The sequence below is a fragment of the Salmo salar genome, chromosome ssa10 (assembly GCF_905237065.1).
Source record: "Salmo salar chromosome ssa10, Ssal_v3.1, whole genome shotgun sequence".
NCBI lineage: Eukaryota > Metazoa > Chordata > Actinopteri > Salmoniformes > Salmonidae > Salmo > Salmo salar.
Genome location: NC_059451.1, coordinates 19786265 through 19806863, shown reverse-complemented (window position 1 = coordinate 19806863; position 20599 = coordinate 19786265). Strand labels below are relative to the sequence as shown.

At 40.8% G+C, this 20599-nt stretch overlaps 1 protein-coding gene across 6 annotated transcripts in view; it reads left to right on the top strand.

The window, feature by feature from the left end:
* The window catches only part of LOC106613723 (protein strawberry notch homolog 2), a 118211-nt gene that overhangs the window by 77533 nt on the left and 20079 nt on the right, over positions 1-20599 (top strand). For 4 of the 6 annotated variants that reach the window (XM_014216273.2, XM_045687465.1, XM_045687466.1 and 1 more), the window contains 7 exons: positions 17068-17229; positions 17888-17971; positions 18623-18722; positions 18981-19141; positions 19639-19772; positions 20095-20185; positions 20305-20448. In XM_014216273.2, coding sequence (XP_014071748.2) covers positions 17068-17229; positions 17888-17971; positions 18623-18722; positions 18981-19141; positions 19639-19772; positions 20095-20185; positions 20305-20448 — 876 coding nt within the window. The remainder of the gene's footprint in view (positions 1-17067; positions 17230-17887; positions 17972-18622; positions 18723-18980; positions 19142-19638; positions 19773-20094; positions 20186-20304; positions 20449-20599) is intronic. The other 2 variants (XM_014216274.2, XM_045687467.1) reach the window with 1 other exon arrangement.

Below are 20599 nucleotides of genomic sequence, written 5' to 3'. Positions count from 1 at the left end.
GTAACGTAGACTGCCTGGGATAACATAATCCAGACAGCTCCGTGCCTCCCAGGCTATCAGTCAGGCTCTGGTGACAGCAGCATGGACAGGGTTCCATACAGGGTCCACAAACATGACCCACACTGGAGACCGGTGGGGCTTCCTCCTCCCACTGTCCCTTCTGGCCCTGTCCCAGACAATGATCGAAGGTCAGTTTTGCGTCCCCTTCCTTGAATAATAAGGTTAGATGTTTTATTATTTTATTAGGATCCCCATTAGCAGTTGCGAAAGCACCAGCTACTCTTCCTGGGGTCCACACACATGAAAATGACATGATACAGAACATTAATAGACAACAAAAGCTCAAGGACAAATTTACATACATTTTAAAACGGCACACATCAATACACACAAAATATCTAGGTTAGGATTGGAGGAGGGTAAGTTGTTTTCACAAGCAACTGCTATTGGGAGCGTTTCACCCAGCTGTGTTGGCATCAGGTGCTGTGATGTTATCTTTGAGTCAGCAGGGTGGCGTATTGGAACATTACAGAACCACTTGGCTCCTAACGCCAAGGGATTTAAAGGGCCATGAAACGATAAAGCCGTACAATTGATTATTTTTAATAAACCACACAGCAGTATAGAAAAATAAACGAAGGAAAGAAATACTAATTTTTAGTCTGATTCTGCTAAAAATGCTAACCACGGCACATTTTGGGTAGAAAAACGTCCAAACATAACACCACAATAAGAGTTGGGTTAAGGTTGTCGTCTTGAGATGGACTGAATGACTGACTCTCCACTACCTAGGCTGGCCTGGCAGAGTAGAATGGGATTCCCTGGCTGCCTCATCAGATTTTCTGGAGGAGGAGGAAGAGTGGTGGTGAGGGTTTCAGGAAGTCTCTGCTTATTCCCTCTGGCTGAATGATAGGAGGAGGCGGTAGAAGTTATCCTGATATCCAGACCTAGGATCGGCTTACCCCCGCCACCAAATACAAGCCTTACCTTTACTATTAGTGGATAAAATGTCAAACTGACCTCAGCTAGTGCTGAGCGATTAGTGCTTTTTGAGGTCGTTTCGATTCTATATATTTTTTTAACATGGTAACGTCGTTATTTCATAATGGATTTCATAATTGTATAGCTTTTTAATGTGATTTCCAATTAAAAAATTGTGAACATTCAATTGCCAAAACATTGAAAATATTCCATTGTCTCTGTCAGTTCCACATTGGGTAGACACCAATATAAAAATAAGAAATTACTTTGAAATAATGAAATATTTCAGTTGTGTATATGACTTATTTTTTATTATTTTTTAAATCCTTAAAGTAATCATCGTATTTCTGCTCAGGCAGTAGCAGTCAGCCAGCCACGCCATACTGTACTGTCTTTTTAGTCATCCTATTTAGCTATTTATGCTGCAGAGCTGTTTGACAATCATTTTACTAGTTCTTCAAAGTAGATAAGGTATACTTTAACCAACGGTCTCTCTCTCGTAGTTCGGTACATTCCTTTCATGCGGTCTGTGTGTAACCTAACCTAAAATAGCAGGCATAAAAGTGGATCTCTACAGAGATCTGTATTTAATGACGCGATGCTCATGTCTATGCCCTAACAATGGGAGTCATTGTCCCAAAGGTGGGAAGGCAGGCATGATGTGTCGGTTCAAAATAAGACTATAGAAACGCATTGTGTTATTTTGGACAGATTTGCCTCGTCCTCTCTGATCTGTATCTGAGCCTTAAAAAAACGGTGCAATGGATTACGGTCATTGTAGTTTCTGTGCTTAACAAGGTTGAATATTTGCTTAATGAAAACTAACTCCCTTCAGCCCGGTGTCCCACATAGTTCTTGACTTGATTTCTGTCATGAATGATTTGATTTCGCGCTACAGACACGGCGCGTTGGACTCACAAAAAAAATTAAAATAAATGGAGTTCAAGTAATTGAAATGACGTCGGCCAATTAGTTGTTTAATAACCCCGAAAAATAAATACAAATGTTGGTTAATCGCTCAGCACTAATATGGGCAATGTGATTTTAGAGCCAGAGAGAAACACCTGTACTTAGCATTAGACTTCCTGAAAAAATAAACTTGCTGAACAGAGGCTAGCCATACGGTTGTTGAACAATGGCTAGACTCCATGTCTTGTCACAGGCCTGCTGTGTAAAGCTACTATAATAGTCATTTCAATTCGGTTTGGACGGGCTGTTTCTCTTCTCCCTGGATGCCCCAGTTGGTGTGTTAGTGACATTACACACAGTCACACAGACCAATTAAATAACATAAACATATTTAGCATCTCCTGGCTTCCACACATAGCCTACAAGCCACTGATGCAGACCTTTGGAACATCTACATTTTAAAAAGTGTAATAAATCCATGTAATATAGTCTACACCATCACAATAAATCCATTATTTATTTTAGACTGTTCTAAAGAAACATGATATGAAGAAAATGTAGTCTTTCAGAAGAATAGAATAGCATACTCTGAGGTGTCCTTATGTTAGGCCCTGATCTGGCTATGCCAAATGGCTGTGGGCTACACTAGTTCATTTAGCAGACAAGGTTTGTTTAGAATTCCATGGCATTATTTTATAGTATGAAGAATACAGTTGAACATAGCTGAATAAAATATAAAGAATATTTTCTCCAAATAATTTGAGGGAGTGCGCACATGCGGCTATTCTGTGAGCGGTTAACAAAGACACAGGTCCTCCTATATGCTTAATTTTGAGTTATTTATGTAACTTTAGTTGTGATACATGTTGGGCTATATGTTTTTGGTTTTTAATACATTCTAAGGCTGCATGATGCGCCTAATGATTTAAAAAAAAAGTTGCATGAAAGGCATAAGCTCTGCTTTGTTTTTTTGCACTTCAATCTGTCATTCACAATTTGACAAGCACTTGAAAATGCCTCGAATTTAGGCTATTTCTTATAATTATAAGTGCAGCAATGTGCACACGGCAGTAGGCTATAAGCGTGAATGTTCCGTTAGCACCATTCTCAAAAGTGACCACAAATGTGAATATGCATGTAATGCTTTTATATTAAAGGTGCGTTTTATGGTGAAAATGTTCTTCCCCAAACTTGAAACTCACGCACTGCGTATGTATGCCAGTTAGGCTCTACACCCGTTGTAAAGCAAATTAATGTGCTTCTTTTTCTTATCAAAACATATATTTTCCTATGGGCTAGGCTACATGATGTGTGTGACTATGATTTGAAAAAGTCAAGAGAAAAAAGCATGCGCTGTTTCTTGCCTTAAGCCGGACATCATTCACAACTGAAGGGCTAATATTGTCACAATCACACTAATCTTGATTTAATATTGTTTTTACATTTACCAAATAATAAATGTGAAATTTGTTTGGATTTGATTTAGAATGGACCATTATCATGCACCTGTCTCGAAACAGGAGCACCGGGAAAATGTACTTGTCATCTATGCACTTAAATAGCAGAAGGAGGACACTTCATGCCAGCCAGGTAGGCAATACTCATGTTGTAAAGAGAAGCAATGTGCTTAATATTAGGGAAGTTGAGAAATAAATATAGTAGGTCTAGCCTATAGAAAGCTGCCATCACTCTGTTTTCTCACACAATTGCATAGCTTACAGAACTGTTGCGCAACATGAGCTCATGGGCTGTCATGAAGTGTTTGATTAGATTGTCAATGACATTTGCATTGATGTCAGAGTGATTAGAGGGACAATGGGGCCGAGTACCAGTTTGGTCGGCTACTAATGACCATCAGCAGCATCAGAGCTTGCAGAAGCCTAATTACTGTGACTAAACGGTCTTGTGGAATTTGACTGCCGTGTGTGTGTGTGTGTGTGTGTGTGTGTGTGTGTGTGTGTGTGTGTGTGTGTGGGGGGGGGCTGTAATAAGGTCAACGTAACAGCCTAAGAGTGAGCCCCTTGCTCACTCTTAGGGCTGACAGGGGTGCTCATTGCAGCGATTTTCTTTTTTCTTTTTTTTCTTCTCATCCTCAATGTTTTCATTACTCAATGCAGCCAGACAGCTGCCATTATCACAGGCTCTCAAACACACTTTAATGCCACTGCTGTGGATATACTGGTGTTTACGTGTGTGCGCGCGTGCGTCAGGGTTTCCATTAGGAAAATGTGGCACCGGACATTTGACCGGCAGCATTTGAGTTTAATAGACATTTGAGAGATTTACCGGGCCCATATGCATCGGGTAACCTGATTATGGCGTCCACCCACGGTGCTCAGAATGATAGAAATGAAATTTAGATGATGGTTATTCATCTTAACAGAACATGCAACGGCGTGCGTCCTTCTTACTGAATTCCAGTGCGCACTTTGAAGTTCTTAGAATAACTACCGCATTTACCTTTCCTCAGGCAACAAGATGAGTAACGAACAGCAAAATCACTAGCCTGTCAATCTACTATCTCCCATAGTAGAGAAGTTTACCTATTCTATTGGTCAGCTTGTGCCTTTGGCTACTGGACAGTGAAAGAACGTTTATTTGAAAACCAATAGAAATGAGAGAAATTGCCTTCATGTTTCTATGGTCGGATTTGACTTTGAAGCTAGGTGTAAGACATGCCTCATAATATGAAGTGAAACGACCAGGTTTCAGATAATTATGTTGTTTTCAAAATGCATACTGCCTACAGCAAAGTGGTGTGTGTGTGATGCGCTGAAGCCTGCCTACCATTGCCGAAAAGCACTTGAATGGGAAGCACGCTTTAATTACCAGTTGAGAAATAGTAGGCATAGCTCCACTAGCGGTTCTGTGGGGGGGGCAGTGCCCCTGTGACAACAATTTTGGACCCCCTTGTGGCCACCCTAAATGTGGAGTATGAAATCATTTTTACATAACTCATTTTTGCTATCGTTCTTTTTTTACGTCCGTTATTAGACAGTGGCAACGATGATGATTATGAACATGGTCTTTTGCCTGCTAATGCCTGCAATGCAGTGAAGAAAACGATATGAAAACGATAACGTCTGATGTAACTGGCCCCTCTAACAGTACAACTGGCCCCAGCTTGCCCCCCCCCAGTTGAAATGGTCTAGAACCGCCACTGCTCTGGACATCAAAACTGTTTTTAACACCCGATTGCGTTTAGAATTAAATCACGTTAAACTCAACAGCAATGAATTAGATGTTTTGAGAGAAGCTGTAGCAGCAGCTCTCGCGCTGTATGACATATATTTTATGCTCTCTGTATGCTCTGAGCATGTGATAAACATAACGGCTAACAAAAATACACCACGCGGCAAATTTAATTTCACTAAATAATCCAGATAAACCTATAGACCGGCATGGCCGGTCAAATGTAATACCATCAATGAATAGGCTAAAAAGCATACCTTTGCAATGGGATTAATCTTTTTTGGGGGGTGGGGGGGGCAATAGCCGGCTGCTGTTTTATTTATGGGCTTTTCATTTTATTATTTTTATCTGCCAAAACTCCTCAGTTACTGGCTAACGGAAACCCTGGTGTGTGTATTTAATGTGTTTGTGTGAAAGTAGTCTGAGGTTTCAGATCATATCACTGAAGGATTGTGAAAAGGAGGCCTATATATGGGCATGAATGTGGTTTTTCTCTGCGTGTGGGTTTGGATGATGGGAAGGAGAAAACGCTGGGTTCAGCACTTAAACGGGAGAAGTGGAAGAGGAACATGTGAAGGACTGGCTTTGTGTGAGGACATGAGTATTGACAGACAAACTGGGAAAATTCTGACCAACGCGCGCAGCTCTGCAGTTTCGTAAATGAACACTTGCGCAACTTGTCCTTGGTTATCTCTCTGAAAACCTTTTTATCTCACAAAGGCCATACACTCTCTGCTACTGTTCTCTCTCTCACACACGCACACGATAAACTTCTTGCCCAATCACAGATTTCTCCATGTTTTCCCTCTGAAAACATTCTCTCTCTGTCTCCCTCTTCTTTCTCTTTCTATTTCTCTCTCCCACTCTGCCATTTCCATGTTTTGTCCTGTGAGGTAGAGAGGGAAGCAGGATTAGGAGCCAGCCAGGCAGGCAGGCTGTGCCTGTTGAAGGCCAGATTACCATCAGTGCAGTTGGTATTCAGGCTTTATCTCTGCCTAACAGAACATAATCTTAGCTGCAGCACCGGCCACACCGCCAGAGGAAAAAATAGTGCTTTACCAGTCACGCATGCCTCACATTTATTAAGAAAAATACATTCCAGTCTGCTCTGGTTCTCCTCTCTCCCTCTGTGAGTGGAGATTAGTGGAGCTGGGGGGTACAATTGGTTGGTGATTTAGAGAAGAACCACCTCGGCCATGATATTTTCGAGAGACCGTTTGTTCTTTTTTTTTGTTATTAAAGTTATTTATTTTTTCCTTTTTTCAACAAACCCAACCAAACGAACAAATAAACAAAAAAAATAAAAGTTGATATTGTACAGCATAAAAACATTGAGCATGACATCCAGACATATCCTCCAACATGGCACATATACACAGTCAAATAGTATCTCACAAGCTACAGTACAGAACTAAAATGGGTTCGCTAGCATAAGTCATCACCTGCAAGTCCTAGAAACATGACAAATAAAATGTCCAGATTCTAGAATTGTTGTTTCTGCCAGTGATCCTAGCAAGCATTTGTTCATAAGATGCTAGCTCCAACATTGATTGTATCCACTGTTTCAGAGTAGGAGTGGCATGACCCTTCCAAAATCTAAGGATTACTCTAGCTGCTGTAACCATACCAACAGTGATCAGTGCAAATTCCTCATTTGTTACATTAGGTAAATCTGTTCTATCGCCCAGGAGACACATTCTCGGTGAAACTGGAATTGTTAACCCCAATCATTTCTCCAGATATTTTAAAACATCCTTCCAGAAAGGTAGCTCTAATGTACATTCCCATATTGCGTGTAAAAATGTCTGTCTTTCTGGCATTTCAAACACAGAGAATTGTTGTTCAGCCCAATCTTATGAAGCTTTGTTGTGGTCCAATAAAACCTATGTAGTATCTTATATTGAGTAGGTTTCCCCCTGGCTTCCCTTATGTTTGGACAAGATTTTCAACCAGGTGTCATCCTCAATTTCACACTTAAGGTCAGCTTGCCATATTGTTCTCCCGTTTTTACAGTCTACTCTACAGATGACTAAATATTGAGTAAAAAATGGCTGCCTTAAGTTTGGGTAATTCCAAATACTCCGCTATTGGGTTCTTTCCTGGATTTTGTTGATAGCCGGTTAACAAACATTCCCTCAATTGTAAATATTTACAGAAATGTCCCTTTGTCTCCTACATCATATTTTGTACCTAATCTGAGAATGACTTTAAAACATCTTCATTGTACATTTTAGTCATTTAGCAGACGCTCTTATCCAGAGCGACTTACAGTAGTGAATTCATACATTTCATTTCATGCATTTTTTTTGTACTGGCCCCCCGTGGGAATCGAACCCACAACCCTGGCGTTGCACACACCATGCTGGCGTTGCAAACACCATGCTCTACCAACTGAGCCACAGGGAAGACCAATGATTGTACAGATCACCTGTAGAATGAATTCCTTCCATTACCATTGTTTCCAGTACACTTATTTCCTATCCGTAGCCTTGGGATTGTGACACAATGATGAGTATCCTTGTTTTTAGATGTGAAATTCCACATATCTTGTGTACTGTTCGCCACATCTTTTGAGTGTAACAAGATTGGGTTGGAAGTTAACAAACCTCTCCCCTGCAAGACTCTGACAGAAAATCAAATAAAAAAATATTGTTTTCTAATCTTTTAACTGCTTCAGCACCATCTCTCTTCTTTTTGGACCCATGTGATATTATATCCTTTAGTAGTGGTTTCTTTGCAGCAATTTGACCATGAAAGCCTGATTCACGCAGTCTCCTCTGAATAGTTGATGTTGAGATGTATCTCTTACTTTTATTTGGGCTGCAATCTGAGGTGCAGTTAACTCTAACTTATCCTCTGCAGCAGAGCTAACTCTGGGTCTTCCTTTTCTGTGACGGTCCTCATGAGAGCCAGTTTCATCATAGCGCTTGATGTTGTTTGCGACTGCACTCGAAACTTTCAAGTTCTTGAAATTTTCCGCATTGACTGACTTTCATGTCTTAAAGTAATGATGGACTGTCGTTTCGCTTTGCGTGTTTGAGCTGTTCTTGCCATGATATGGACTTGGTCTTTTACCAAATAGGGCTATCTTCTGTATACCACCCCTACCTTGTCACAACAAAACCGATTGGCTCAAACGCATTAAGAATTAAGGAAATTCCACAAATTAACTTTTAACAAGGCACACCTGTTAATTGAAATGCATACCAGGTGACTACCTCATGAAGCTGGTTGAGAGAATGCCAAGAGTGTGCAAAGCCGTCAAGGCAAAGGGTGGCTACTTTGAAGAATCTCAAATATAAAATATATTTTGATTTAACACTTTTGGTTACTACGTGATTCCATATGTGTCATTTCATAGTTTTGATGTCTTCACTATTGTTCTACAATGTAGAAGATAGTAAAATAAAGAAAAACCCTTGAATGAGTAGGTGTCTAAACTTTTGGCTGGTACTGTATGCTCCGTGTGTACAATTAAACACAGAAAACCAATCCCAAAATAAAACAAAGCAACTAGGAATGTAACGTTGCTTTTCAATGAGGCAATCATCATCGGACTGTCTTGGATGCTGCAGAGAATAACCTGCAGTTTCAACTCAAAAGTCCTTATGACCGGTCCAGTGTGTGTGCCTGACGTTCTTCTCGTGTAGTTGTTTTTTCACTGTTGAAAACTTCTTCCTATTCATTGCCATTTCCTTGGACAGGTACAGGGAAAAAGACAGTTGACTGCCTTCTCACTGAACGCCTTTTCTTTTGCGGCTTTAAGTATCCTTACCTGGGCTGTAGATTGTAGGAAGTGGATGAGAACCGTTCTCGGCGCCCATTCTGCGCTGGGTTCGTTCAAATTTGTGCCCGTTGTCAAATCCAAATCATTTGGCGATGATTGTGCACACACAAGATTAGTCCACAACCAGCCTCACTCCCCTCTTTCAGATTAACCAATCTCACTGTATTTATCCTACTTCTGTTCTGAAGTACTGCCTTATCCATCCTCACTTGTATCGCATCAAGTTTTTCTATTAGCTCGGTAGTTGTTGTTTTTATCATGGAGACATCGGATGCAACACCCAACAAAGTCGTATTCATCTTTCCCATTTGCTCAATTCGATTCTTCAGATTTACCGATTTTATCTGGGTTTACGTGATTATTCACGATGACTTATTTGTTTGCTAGTCTGTGGCCTGTGAATACTGCTTTAAGCTTGAATACATTTTTAGCGTGTGTCGACATTCCAATAATGTAAATTATCTTTATATTAAACTGAACTACAAGTCAATATATTAAGACAAATGAAATTGTATGCCGTTGAATTTCAATATTTACATGTGGGTATTAGGAACTTTCTAAAGTTTTTCTCTGCCATCTTTTTCGGCGGTCTCAAGTGACTCCCCAGTTTGTTCTTCTTAATCAAAGTTTTTCTCATGGCTTGACAGGGAAAGGTTGGTATCATCTTCCCTGGGATGAAATGAAATGGTTCATCCTGTCGGAATGAGCATTGGAGCTGTTGGGAGAATGAGATGATTAGTTCTGCTCACCGACCGTTTATGAACGAGGAATTTGACACCCGCCATGTCAGACTGATATTTTTCTGTAGTTAGAAACCAATACGATAAGCATTTCTACAAAATAATTTTGTTGAAATATGTGATTTTGATCTTGAAAGCTAATTGATTGCACCCAAATTTAATGAAATATAATATTCATTACATATAGTAACTTCCGATTTACAAAGAAAACTATGATTTAAGATGTGAAGAATCTAAATAGATGGTCAAACACAGCCCTCCCCAATGGCCAGTATATACTATCAGTTCTCAGTGTTTGACAAACTGTATGAAGCTGCAACGTGGAGTATTGTTTATTCATACTATGTAATGTATTCTCAGTGCATTTGGTGATGTTTCTCTCCCCCTTGGTCAGAGAAATTAGCCATTGAAGCCACTTGCATTTTCCCCATAAATGAAGTGCAAGTAACAGGTTTTGCCCACTAGATGCCACTGTTGCTGCTACTGCCCTTTTATCCATTTAGCCAACTCTCCTTGAATGGTCCAACAAGAGGCAGCTCTGAGGGCTATCCCTATGGTGCAATTCTCATATGAAGCCCAACAAATGTGAGACAGTAAAACTTCAAGTTTCTCAGCATACACATCTGAGGAGCTGAAATGGTCAAACCGCACAGACACAGTGGTGAAGGGATGACAACTTTTCAATCTCAGGAGGCTGAAGAAATGTGTCCTGTCCCCGAGGGCCCTCAGTGTTATACAGGAGCACCATCAAGAACATACTGTCGGGCTGCATCGCAGTCTGGTACGACAACTCCACCACCGCTGACCGCATGGTGCTACAGAGGGTGGTACGCTCAGCCCAACACACCATTGGGTGCACACTGCCTGCCCTCCAGGACACCTACAACACCAGGTGTTGCAGGAAGACCCAGAAGGTCATCAGGGACCCCAGCCACACGAGCCATGGACTGTTCTCCCCACTTCTATGACTCGGACGCGGGCAATATAGGAGCATCATAGCAAATACTGAAAGACTGACCAATTGCTTCTACCATCAGACTGCTGAATAGCCATCACTAGTCAGCTACATTCTAACCCTATCCCTTTCCTGCACTTCCCACCCCTGCAACCCTGTGCATGTGACTAATCTCTCTAAATCTAGGAGAAGAATGTAGGATGGGTTGTGTTATTTATGTTACATAGTGTCTTGTTGCCTAGTTTTTATTGTAAGAGAGTATGAGGCCCTCCAATGTGGGAGTTCCTTGTGTGAGGAAGGATTTTATCACTAAGTTTGTTCCCACTGTAGGAACTGCTGAGCAGTTGCGGAAGGTGGGTGTAGTATGTGTCTCTCTTCGGAGCGGCCTCTGGTTACGTTTTGTTCCTCCTTGTTTACTAATCACTCATCTGCCGGAACAGCCACATTTCTTGGAATGATAGTGGGGAGAGCGTGATTGGTGGAGGAATGGAGGGTGGAGAGTTTCCAGGGATCGTCTCTGCTTCTCTCCCCCGTTCTCTTTTATACACACCAAACTGCAGCCGTTCCACTTAGCTGTCCACAGGGCACAACTTCAAGAGGCTAATTTCAGAGCTTAAGTCTGATCTTGCCCTAGCAGAGCTAACACACACACACACACACACACACACACACATGATACAACCAGGAGAGTAATCACAGAGCTACCAGTAGACACTGATTAGCTGAGTGCTGTGCCCTTGAAAAAGCTCTCTATAGGAACTCTTTACCACCCCCGAGCCCCACACACACACAAGCACATCACCACATCCTGCTCCTCTGACCCCGTTTGTGTAAACACACACAGACCCACTGGCAGACGCGAGGGGCAGTTGTTTTCCATTAATGTTTTCCATTAGTTTTGAGTGTATGTTATGCTCTGCTGTATGTTTTTGTGTTTTATTAGGATCCCCATTTGCTGTTACGAAAGCAGCAGCTACTCTTCCTGGGGTTCACAAAAAACATGAAACATTACGTAATACAGACCATTAATATTAATTAAATTAATAGACAAGAACAGCTCAAGGACAGAACTAAATACAGTGCATTCAGAAAGTATTCAGAACCCTTCTCTTTTCCCACATTACAGCCTTATTCTAAAATGGATTGAATAAAAATGTTCCCTCATTAATCTACACAATATACCCAATAATGACAACGTGAAAACAACAGGTTTTTAGACATTTCAAAAAAAAAAAAAAAGTATTACAAATAGAAAAACAGACCTTATTTACAAAAGTATTCAGAACCTTTGCTATGAGACTCAAAGATTGAGCTCTGGTGCATCCTGTTTCCATTGATCATCCTTGATGTTTTTACAACTTGATTGGAGTCCACTTGGTGTAAATTCAATTGATTGGACGTCATTTGGAAAAGCACACACCTGTCTATATAAGGTCCCACAGATGACAGTGCATGTCAGAAAAACCAAGAGACAGGATTGTGTCGAGGCACAGATCTGGGGAAGGGTACCAAAACAATTCTGCAGTATTGAAGGTCCCCAAGAACACAGCAGCCTCATCATTCTTAAATGGAAGAAGTTTGTAACCACCAAGACACTTCCTAGAGCTGGCTGCCCGGCCAAACTGAGTAAACGGTGGAGAAGGGCCTTGTTCAGGGAGGTGACCCAGAACCCGATGGTCACTGACAGAGCTCCAGAGTTCCTCTGTGGAGAGGGGAGAACCTTACAGAAGGACAACCATCTGTGCAGCACTCCACCAATCAGGTCTTACGGAAGCCTCTCCTCAGTAAAAGGCACATACAGTTGAAGTCGGAAGTTTACATACACCTTAGCGACATACATTTCAGCTCAGTTTTTCACAATTTCTGACATTTAATCCTCGTAAAAATTCCCTGTTTTAGGTCAGTTAGGATTAGAGGTCGACCGATTTATGATTTTTCAACGCCGATACCGATTTATTGGAGGACCCCAAAAATCCGATACCGATTAATCGGCCGATTTTATTTGTTTTATTATTCTAATTTTTTTTTTATATATATATATTTTTTTTATTAATTTTTTTTGTTTATTTTTTTTTTTTATTATTATTTTTTTTTAAAATAATTTATATATATTTTTTGTAATAATGACAATTACAACATTACTGAATGAACACTTATTTTAATTTAATATAATACATCAAAATCTATTTAGCCTCAAATAAATAATGAAACGTGTTCAATTTGGTTTAAATAATGCAAAACCAAAGTGTTGGAGAAGAAAGTAAAAGTGCAGTATGTGCCATGTAAGAAAGCTAACGTTTAAGTGCCTTGCTCAGAACATATGAAAGCTGGTGGTTCCTTTTAACATGAGTCTTCAATATTCCCAGGTAAGAAGTTTTAGGTTGTAGTTATTATAGGAATTATAGGACTATTTCTCTCTATACGATTTGCATTTTATATACCTTTGACTATTGGGTGTTCTTATAGGCACTTCAGTATTGCCAGTGTAACAGTATAGCTTCCGTCCCTCTCCTCGCTCCTACCTCGACTCGAACCAGGAACACATCGACAACAGCCACCCTCGAAGCAGCATTACCCATGTAGAGCAAGGGGAACAACTACTCCAAGTCTCAGAGCGAGTGACGTTTGAAACGCTATTACCGCGCACCCGCTAACTAGTTAGCCATTTCACATCGGTTACACCAGCCTAATCTTGGGAGTTGATATGCTTGAAGTCATAAACAGCGCAATGCATTGCGAAGAGCTGCTGGCAAAACGCACGAAAGTGCTGTTTGAATGAATGCTTACGAGCCTGCTGGTGCCTACCACCGCTCAGTCAGACTGCTCTATCAAATCATAGACTTAATTATAATATAATAAACACAAAAATACGAGCCTTAGGTCATTAATATGGTCGAATCCGTAAACTATCATCTCGAAAACAAAACGTTTTTTCTTTCAGTGAAATACGGAACCGGTCCGTCGTTTATCTAACGGGTGGCATTCCTAAGTCTAAATATTCCTGTTACATTACACAACCTTCAATGTTATGTTATAATTATGTAAAATTCTGGCGAATTAGTTTGCAACGAGCCAGGCGGCCTAAACTGTTCCATATACCCTGACTCTGCGTGCAATGAACGCAAGAGCAGTGACACAATTTCATGTTAGCAGGCAATACTAACTAAATATGCAGTTTTAAAAATATATACTTGTGTATTGATTTTAAAGAAAGGCATTGATGTTTATGGTTAGGTACATTGGTACAACGACAGTGCTTTTTTCGCAGATGCGCTTGTTAAATCACCTGTTTGTCGAAGTAGGCTGTGATTCGATGAGAAATTAACAGGCACCGCATCGATTATATGCAACGCAGGACACGTTAGATAAACTACTCACATGTTGATGTTTAGTTAACTAGTGATTATGTTAAGATTGATAGCTTTTTATAAGATAAGTTTAATGCTAGCTGGCAACTTACCTTGGCTTCTTGCTGCCCTCGCGTAACAGATAGTCAGCCTGCCATGCAGGCTCCTCGTGGAGTGCAATGTAAGGCAGGTGGTTAGAGCGTTGGGCTAGTAACCGCAAGGTTGCAAAAACGAATCCCCGAATTCCCCCTGAACAAGGTAGTTAACCCCCGTTCCTAGGCCGTCATTGAAAATAAGAATGTGTTCATCTGACTTGCCTAGTTAAATAAAGGGTGTTCAAAAAATCAATAAATATAAAAAATCGGCAAATAGGTGGCCAAAATAACGATTACCGATTGTTATGAGAACTTGAAATCGGCCCTAATTAATGGGCCATTCCGATTAATTGGTCGACCTCTAGTTAGGATCACTACTTTATTTTAAGAATGTGAAATGTCACATTCTTAAAATAAATGTCATCACATTCCCAGTGGGTCAGAAGTTTACTTGCACTCAATTAGTATTTGGTAGCATTGCCTTTAAATTGTTGAACTTGGGTCGAATGTTTCGGGTAGCCTTCCACAAGCTTCCCACAATAAGTTGGGTGAATTTTGGCCCATTCCTCCTGACAGAGTTGGTGTAACGGAGTCAGGTTAGCAGGCCTCCTTGCTCGCACATGCTTTTTCAGTTCTGCCCACAAATTCTCTGTAGGATTGAGGTCAGGGCTTTGTGATGGCCACTCCAATACCTTGACTTTGTTGTCCTTAAGCCATTTTGCCACAACTTTGGAAGTATGCATGGGGTCATTGTCCGTTTGGAAGACCCATTTGCGACCAAGCTTTAACTTCCCGACCGATATCTTGAGATGTTGCTTCAATATATCCACAGTTTTCCTTCCTCACGTTGCCATCAATTTTGTGAAGTGCACCAGTCCCTCCTGCAGCAAAGCACCCCCAGAACATGATGCTTCCACCCCCGTGCTTCACGGTTGGGATGGTGTTCTTCAGCTTGCAAGCATCCTCCTTTTTCCTCCAAACGCAACGATGGTTATTATGGCCAAACAGTTCAATTTTTGTTTCGTCAGACCAGAGGACATTTCTCCAAAAAGTACGATCTATGTCCCAATGTGCAGTTGCAAACCGTAGTCTGGCTTTTTTATGGCGGTTTTGGAGCAGTGGCTTCTTCCTTGCTGAGCGGCCTTTCAGGTTATGTCGATGTAGGACTCGTTTTACTGTGGATATAGATACATTTGTACCTGTTTCCTCCAGCATCTTCACAAGGTCCTTTGCTGTTGTTCTGGGATTGATTTGCACTTTTCGCAACCAAGTACATCTCTAGGAGACAGAATGCGTCTACTTCCTGAGTGGTTTGACGGCTGTGGGGTCCCATAGTGTTTATACAGATGAAGATGGTACCGTCAGGCGTTTCATATTTTCAACATGAATAAAGGCTTGCTAAAGTGGCAAAATTCAGCATTTTGACATGTCCATTTTGACATGTCAACTGTGTCACTTCTAGGAAGATTTTCCACTTAATCCAAAAATGTCTCCCAAGTTTCACCAATGTAAAGCCCTAGTTAGTTTCTGAAGATTATTATTGATTTCATGTCATTAGTTACTAATTTACGTCTGTCCCTCATTTTAAGATCAACCCTGTTATGTGAACTCTCATTTTAATATGGTGAAACTATTCCTTTTCAAATATATTTTTAGAAAGAAACATTGAACATCTAATAATCAAATCCTAGTGTAAATGTAGGTGATCTGGTTCTACTCTTTTTGCTGTTTTCCTGGTGAAGAACTGAGCCAGCCAAGCATAATACGTCAATTCTGTTACCCATAGATAGACATGGTAGAAATGCTTAAACAATAAATACATTTTAAAAAATGCTTAGCTTTCATTCAATTGCCCCGTTGTACGCAACAAGCGTACATTCTCCCTAACACAAAGATTTATTTCTTATTTGACATGAAAATCTTTACCCTGTTACGGTCAACGCTGTTACTTTATTTGGTAGTTAGACACTTACTATAGTCATCATTTTATTTAACCTCTTGCGATGGGGAAAAAAACTTTTCTTTTTATGAAGTTGAACATGTGCTCTTTATGGCAGAATGTTAAAATAAAAAATATCACCTAATTGGTCACCGACTTGGTGGAACGACCCTTCTACTGTGCTGGACAGTGTATCCTACATGCTGTCCCTGGTCAGTCTTTTTTTTTAATTCCATGGTTTATCAGTCTTGGGCTGCTGGGTCATCTTTGGTTGGAGCTGCTGCTCTTGTTATGCACAACTGGGCCTAGTTGATTTTTGGGCCTCTGGGTGGTTCCACTAAAAAGAAGTGTGGGGGGGTCCAATCATACTGTGGGAAAACTATACACATACTTACCTACACGTATTGTATTTATGTACTCACTCACACGTACAGTATATGAACTTGCACATGCATAAACAAATACATTTACAAGCGCACGTCTTACATCACCTATCAGGCACACACACGCACAAACACTGCATATGTTTTACTATCCTTGTTGGGACCTAAATGTATTTCCATTCAAAAGCCTATTTTCCCTTACCCTGAAACCTAAACCTAAACCTATCACTTACTCCTAACCCTAATTCTAACCTAAAATAGCTTTTGTCCTCGTGGGGACCTGGGAAATGCCACCACAAGGGAGAATTTTCCTTATTTTACTATCCTTTTGGGGATTTCGGGTAGCCACAAAGATAGTAATATGCGCACGCACCCACACACACAGTGTCGGGTCCCAGACAGTATCTCGTCCATGGTGCTGGTCTCACTCTGATTTAGGTCAAATTTGTTCTCGTGAAATCATCATGCATATATTGCATAAACAATTTTCAAAACGTACACAAAGCAGTTTTTGTACACTGTTTTCTTTCGGCATTGTATCTCTTTTTCTAATCATAAAATTGCTTTAAAGGGTACTACTTTATAAACCAAGTAATAATTTCACAGTACAAAGATAAAAAAGTGTCCTTTATTATACCCCACTGAATGTGCTGCAACATGAGAGGGGTCCATCACTAAGTTGATCCAGAAAGGAGAGATCTTACTAACATGTTTTGTCTGTCGCCCTCTCTGTCTCCAGGACCTGTCCTGCATCGATGACCTCTCCAACAACTCTCTGTTCTCCTCTCCGGCCGACTCTCTGTCAGAGTACGCCGATGCCCAGGACTTCATCCACGCAGACAACCTGGCCCACGTGCCAACGCTATGGGACATAAACACACCAGCACAGAGCCAGCTGGAGGTGAGGGGACCCGACTACACACATACTTCCTCTTACTTTTTGTTGACTTTAAAAAAATAAATAGTCATGTAGCGCACACCCACTCTCTCACATAAGCTGTTTTCTTTTTCTCACACAAAACAATGAGACATTCATCAGCACATACTTGCGTCATCACACACTACTACCTAGATGAAAATAGCTCTGCCAACTAACACCACTATGTTCATACCCACACATACATGCTCACTCTAAAAACAAGACCAAGTGTCTGTGTGCTTAACACTCGACAGCAATTCTCAAATACACGTCATGTACAGTAGGTACATTTTGCTTCTAACCACTGATCCGGGGTCAGATATGTTTACAACCCATCTCCGGAAAGAGAGAATGTTAGGGAATATGACTCAGAAGTGGGAAAATGTTATTTGTTTGAGTCTTTGTTTTTCCTATTGATTCTTTTGTTCTTTTGTTGTTATTTTCTCCATTATTTATCATTGTGTATTCTACACACTTTCTGTGCCCTTAGTTGCCGCTGGCTTTCACTGACAAGCTGACATATGTCACTTATGTTGTTGTTCCAGAAGTTCTGGCATTCATGACTCACACGACTCTGCTGTGACTTGCATCTTTTCATTTGGTTTGAATGTTGTTTGTTTTTTGTTTGTTCTCCCTGCAGCTAAATGCCAACAGGTTTCAGGGTTTGAGCAGTTTGGAGGATATCTCTGCCATTATCAGCACCCCACCTTTGGGAGGATACCAGGTAGCCTCAACCCTCCAAATTTAATCCGACCTAAATTAGTCAAGTGACTGACTGAGGCCCATTTTGAAAAGCACAAGAATGTGGAGATGGAGTCAAAACTGACTGCATCATTTTAAATATGTGACACTAACTTCAAAATAATTTCGGCATAAAACTTTGAACCCACATGAATTATTGCTGCCTTTTTTGCGGACGTTACAAAAACAGGTTTTGAAATATTGTGTAAATGTATTGAGTAAACAGTCGGTTTTGTTAACTTCTCTGTCACTCTTAGTGAGCCCCTCCTCGAAACAATGAAGTCTATTTCTCTAATCTATCCACTCAGGCTCTTAATGACCTTATTAATGAGCATCAGGACAAGTAATTGCAGGTCAGCTAATTATCAGTTAATTAGCTCTGTCAACCCTTTGACCTGTAACCATCTACTATGATTTAGACCTTTTTTAAATTTCATCTCATATCTCTTGTTTCTGTCTTGTCTAGTTGGTTGAGGTTATTTTACTTATCTTCTTCCTCATCTGCACTGATCTGAAAAGAAAAGAGGGGCCTTTGCTTTCACTTGTCCAGTTTTATCATATCAGTGTAGATGGACAGGAGGCAAATAATAGACATGATATGAACTACGTTACCCATATCCCTTTGCTTATGCAGGTTCAGAGAACCCAGACTCCGGCAGAAGAGGAGGAGGAGGAGGAGGAGACAGAGGAGCTGGGACATGTAGACACCTACGCCGACTACAAACCATCCAAATGTATGCTCCCCGACACTACTCTCAAGACACAATATGTTGACCTATTTATCTGGTTGCTGTTTTTGTGTTTTTCTTTATGTGGAAGGAATTTGAAATTTGCAATTAGTAATATTTTTCAGTGACATTAGTGCACAACTACGCATACAGGGAATAATAGTATAATATGATACTGATAGTTAGTCAGTCTGTGAGGGATTTAGTAAAATGTTGCCTGTCTGTTCAATCTTTAAATTATCTCCCTCTTTTGTCCTTCCTCAGCCACCATAGGGATCTCCCACCCAGACATAGTGGTGGAGACCAACACGCTGTCCAGCGTCCCTCCTCCTGACATCACCTACACTCTATCCATTCCTAACCTCACCATCAACTGTGGCCTGCTCTCTGCCCTGCAACTCGAGGCCATCATCTACGCCTGCCAGGTAACACTCACCTCTGACCTCACCCATCCGGTCTGGCAGGAACAAGTTCAAGTATGTTTTAGAAACTGTATTTACAGTGTTATCTTCAGCTGTGCTTTTGAGATCTCTCTGTGTAAGTTGTTCAATATTATGCGGTGGTTTTATTACATGCCTGTCTTTTATAAGAGTGTCGACTAAATGACTACAATGTGAAGTGTTAGTTACCGATAATGTGTGTACAGGAACAAGTTCAAGTTTGTGCTTGGAAAATACAGTGTGTGGTTCATAAATAAAGGGTATATTATAAAATGTCTTAACTCTTTCTACTGTATTTCCTACTTTAGCTGTTGAGTTTATCTCTATGTTCAGTATTTGTTCAATATATTATGCTGCTGTTTAATTGAATGCACGTATTGTAAGTCACTCTGTCTACTAAATTACTACAATATGACATGTATATGTTAGTCATAGTGTATGTCTGTATACACGTGAACACCGTGCTCCATGTGTGTTCCCAGCAACATGAGGTGATCCTGCAGAACAACCAGAGAGCAGGCTTCCTGATAGGAGACGGGGCCGGAGTGGGGAAGGGCCGTACGGTGGCCGGCATCATCCTGGAGAATTACCTAAAAGGAAGGAAGAAAGCGCTATGGTAAGACACTATATTCCTCCTACTATTACTCCACTCAATACATTACCCAGCCTAGCTTTGTTTCTCCCTACCTTATAGTTATATCCTACCATTACGTAGGTGGGCATCTCCCTGCCTAATAGATTTAAGTTCGAGTGGTTTCGATTGTAAAACGTTAGTTGTAATGGATATTGCGTCAGACTGGGGCCTTTGTGACATGCATTAGAAACCATCAATGAAAGTCAGTGCCATTGATTACTACCAACTCTGAAATAAACCTGTTTCACTTGTGCGTCATGCTTGTTTTGTAAAGGTGCACTCATTCTCCTCTTCCACTCCTCAGGTTCAGTGTGTCCAATGACCTGAAATACGACGCAGAGAGAGATCTCAAAGACATAAATGCTCCCACTATTCCTGTGCATGCCTTAAACAAGGTGAGACAATGAGAAAGGAATATGTCAAACAACCATTACAATTATTGTAGGTTGTTTTCTGAGGTTCAGTAAGCACACATGCTGTCTTGTTTAACCTCTGCTTGTGTCGCTTTTTGTAGATAAAGTACGGCGACACAGCTACCTCAGAAGGAGTCCTGTTTGCGACATACTCTGCTCTGATTGGGGAGAGTCAAGCAGGAGGGCAGCGCCGCACCAGACTCAAGCAGATCCTGGACTGGTGCAAGCCCGGCTTTGACGGCGTCGTATCCTTATACACTACATTACCACCATGGTCACTATTAACCTGATAATATCTAATTGTAGATGATCCGGGTCCGTGGCTCTATCATGATTTCTGTCTACGTGTAGGATTGTTGTACATTGAGCTTTGTGTGGATACCAGTCAATGCACTG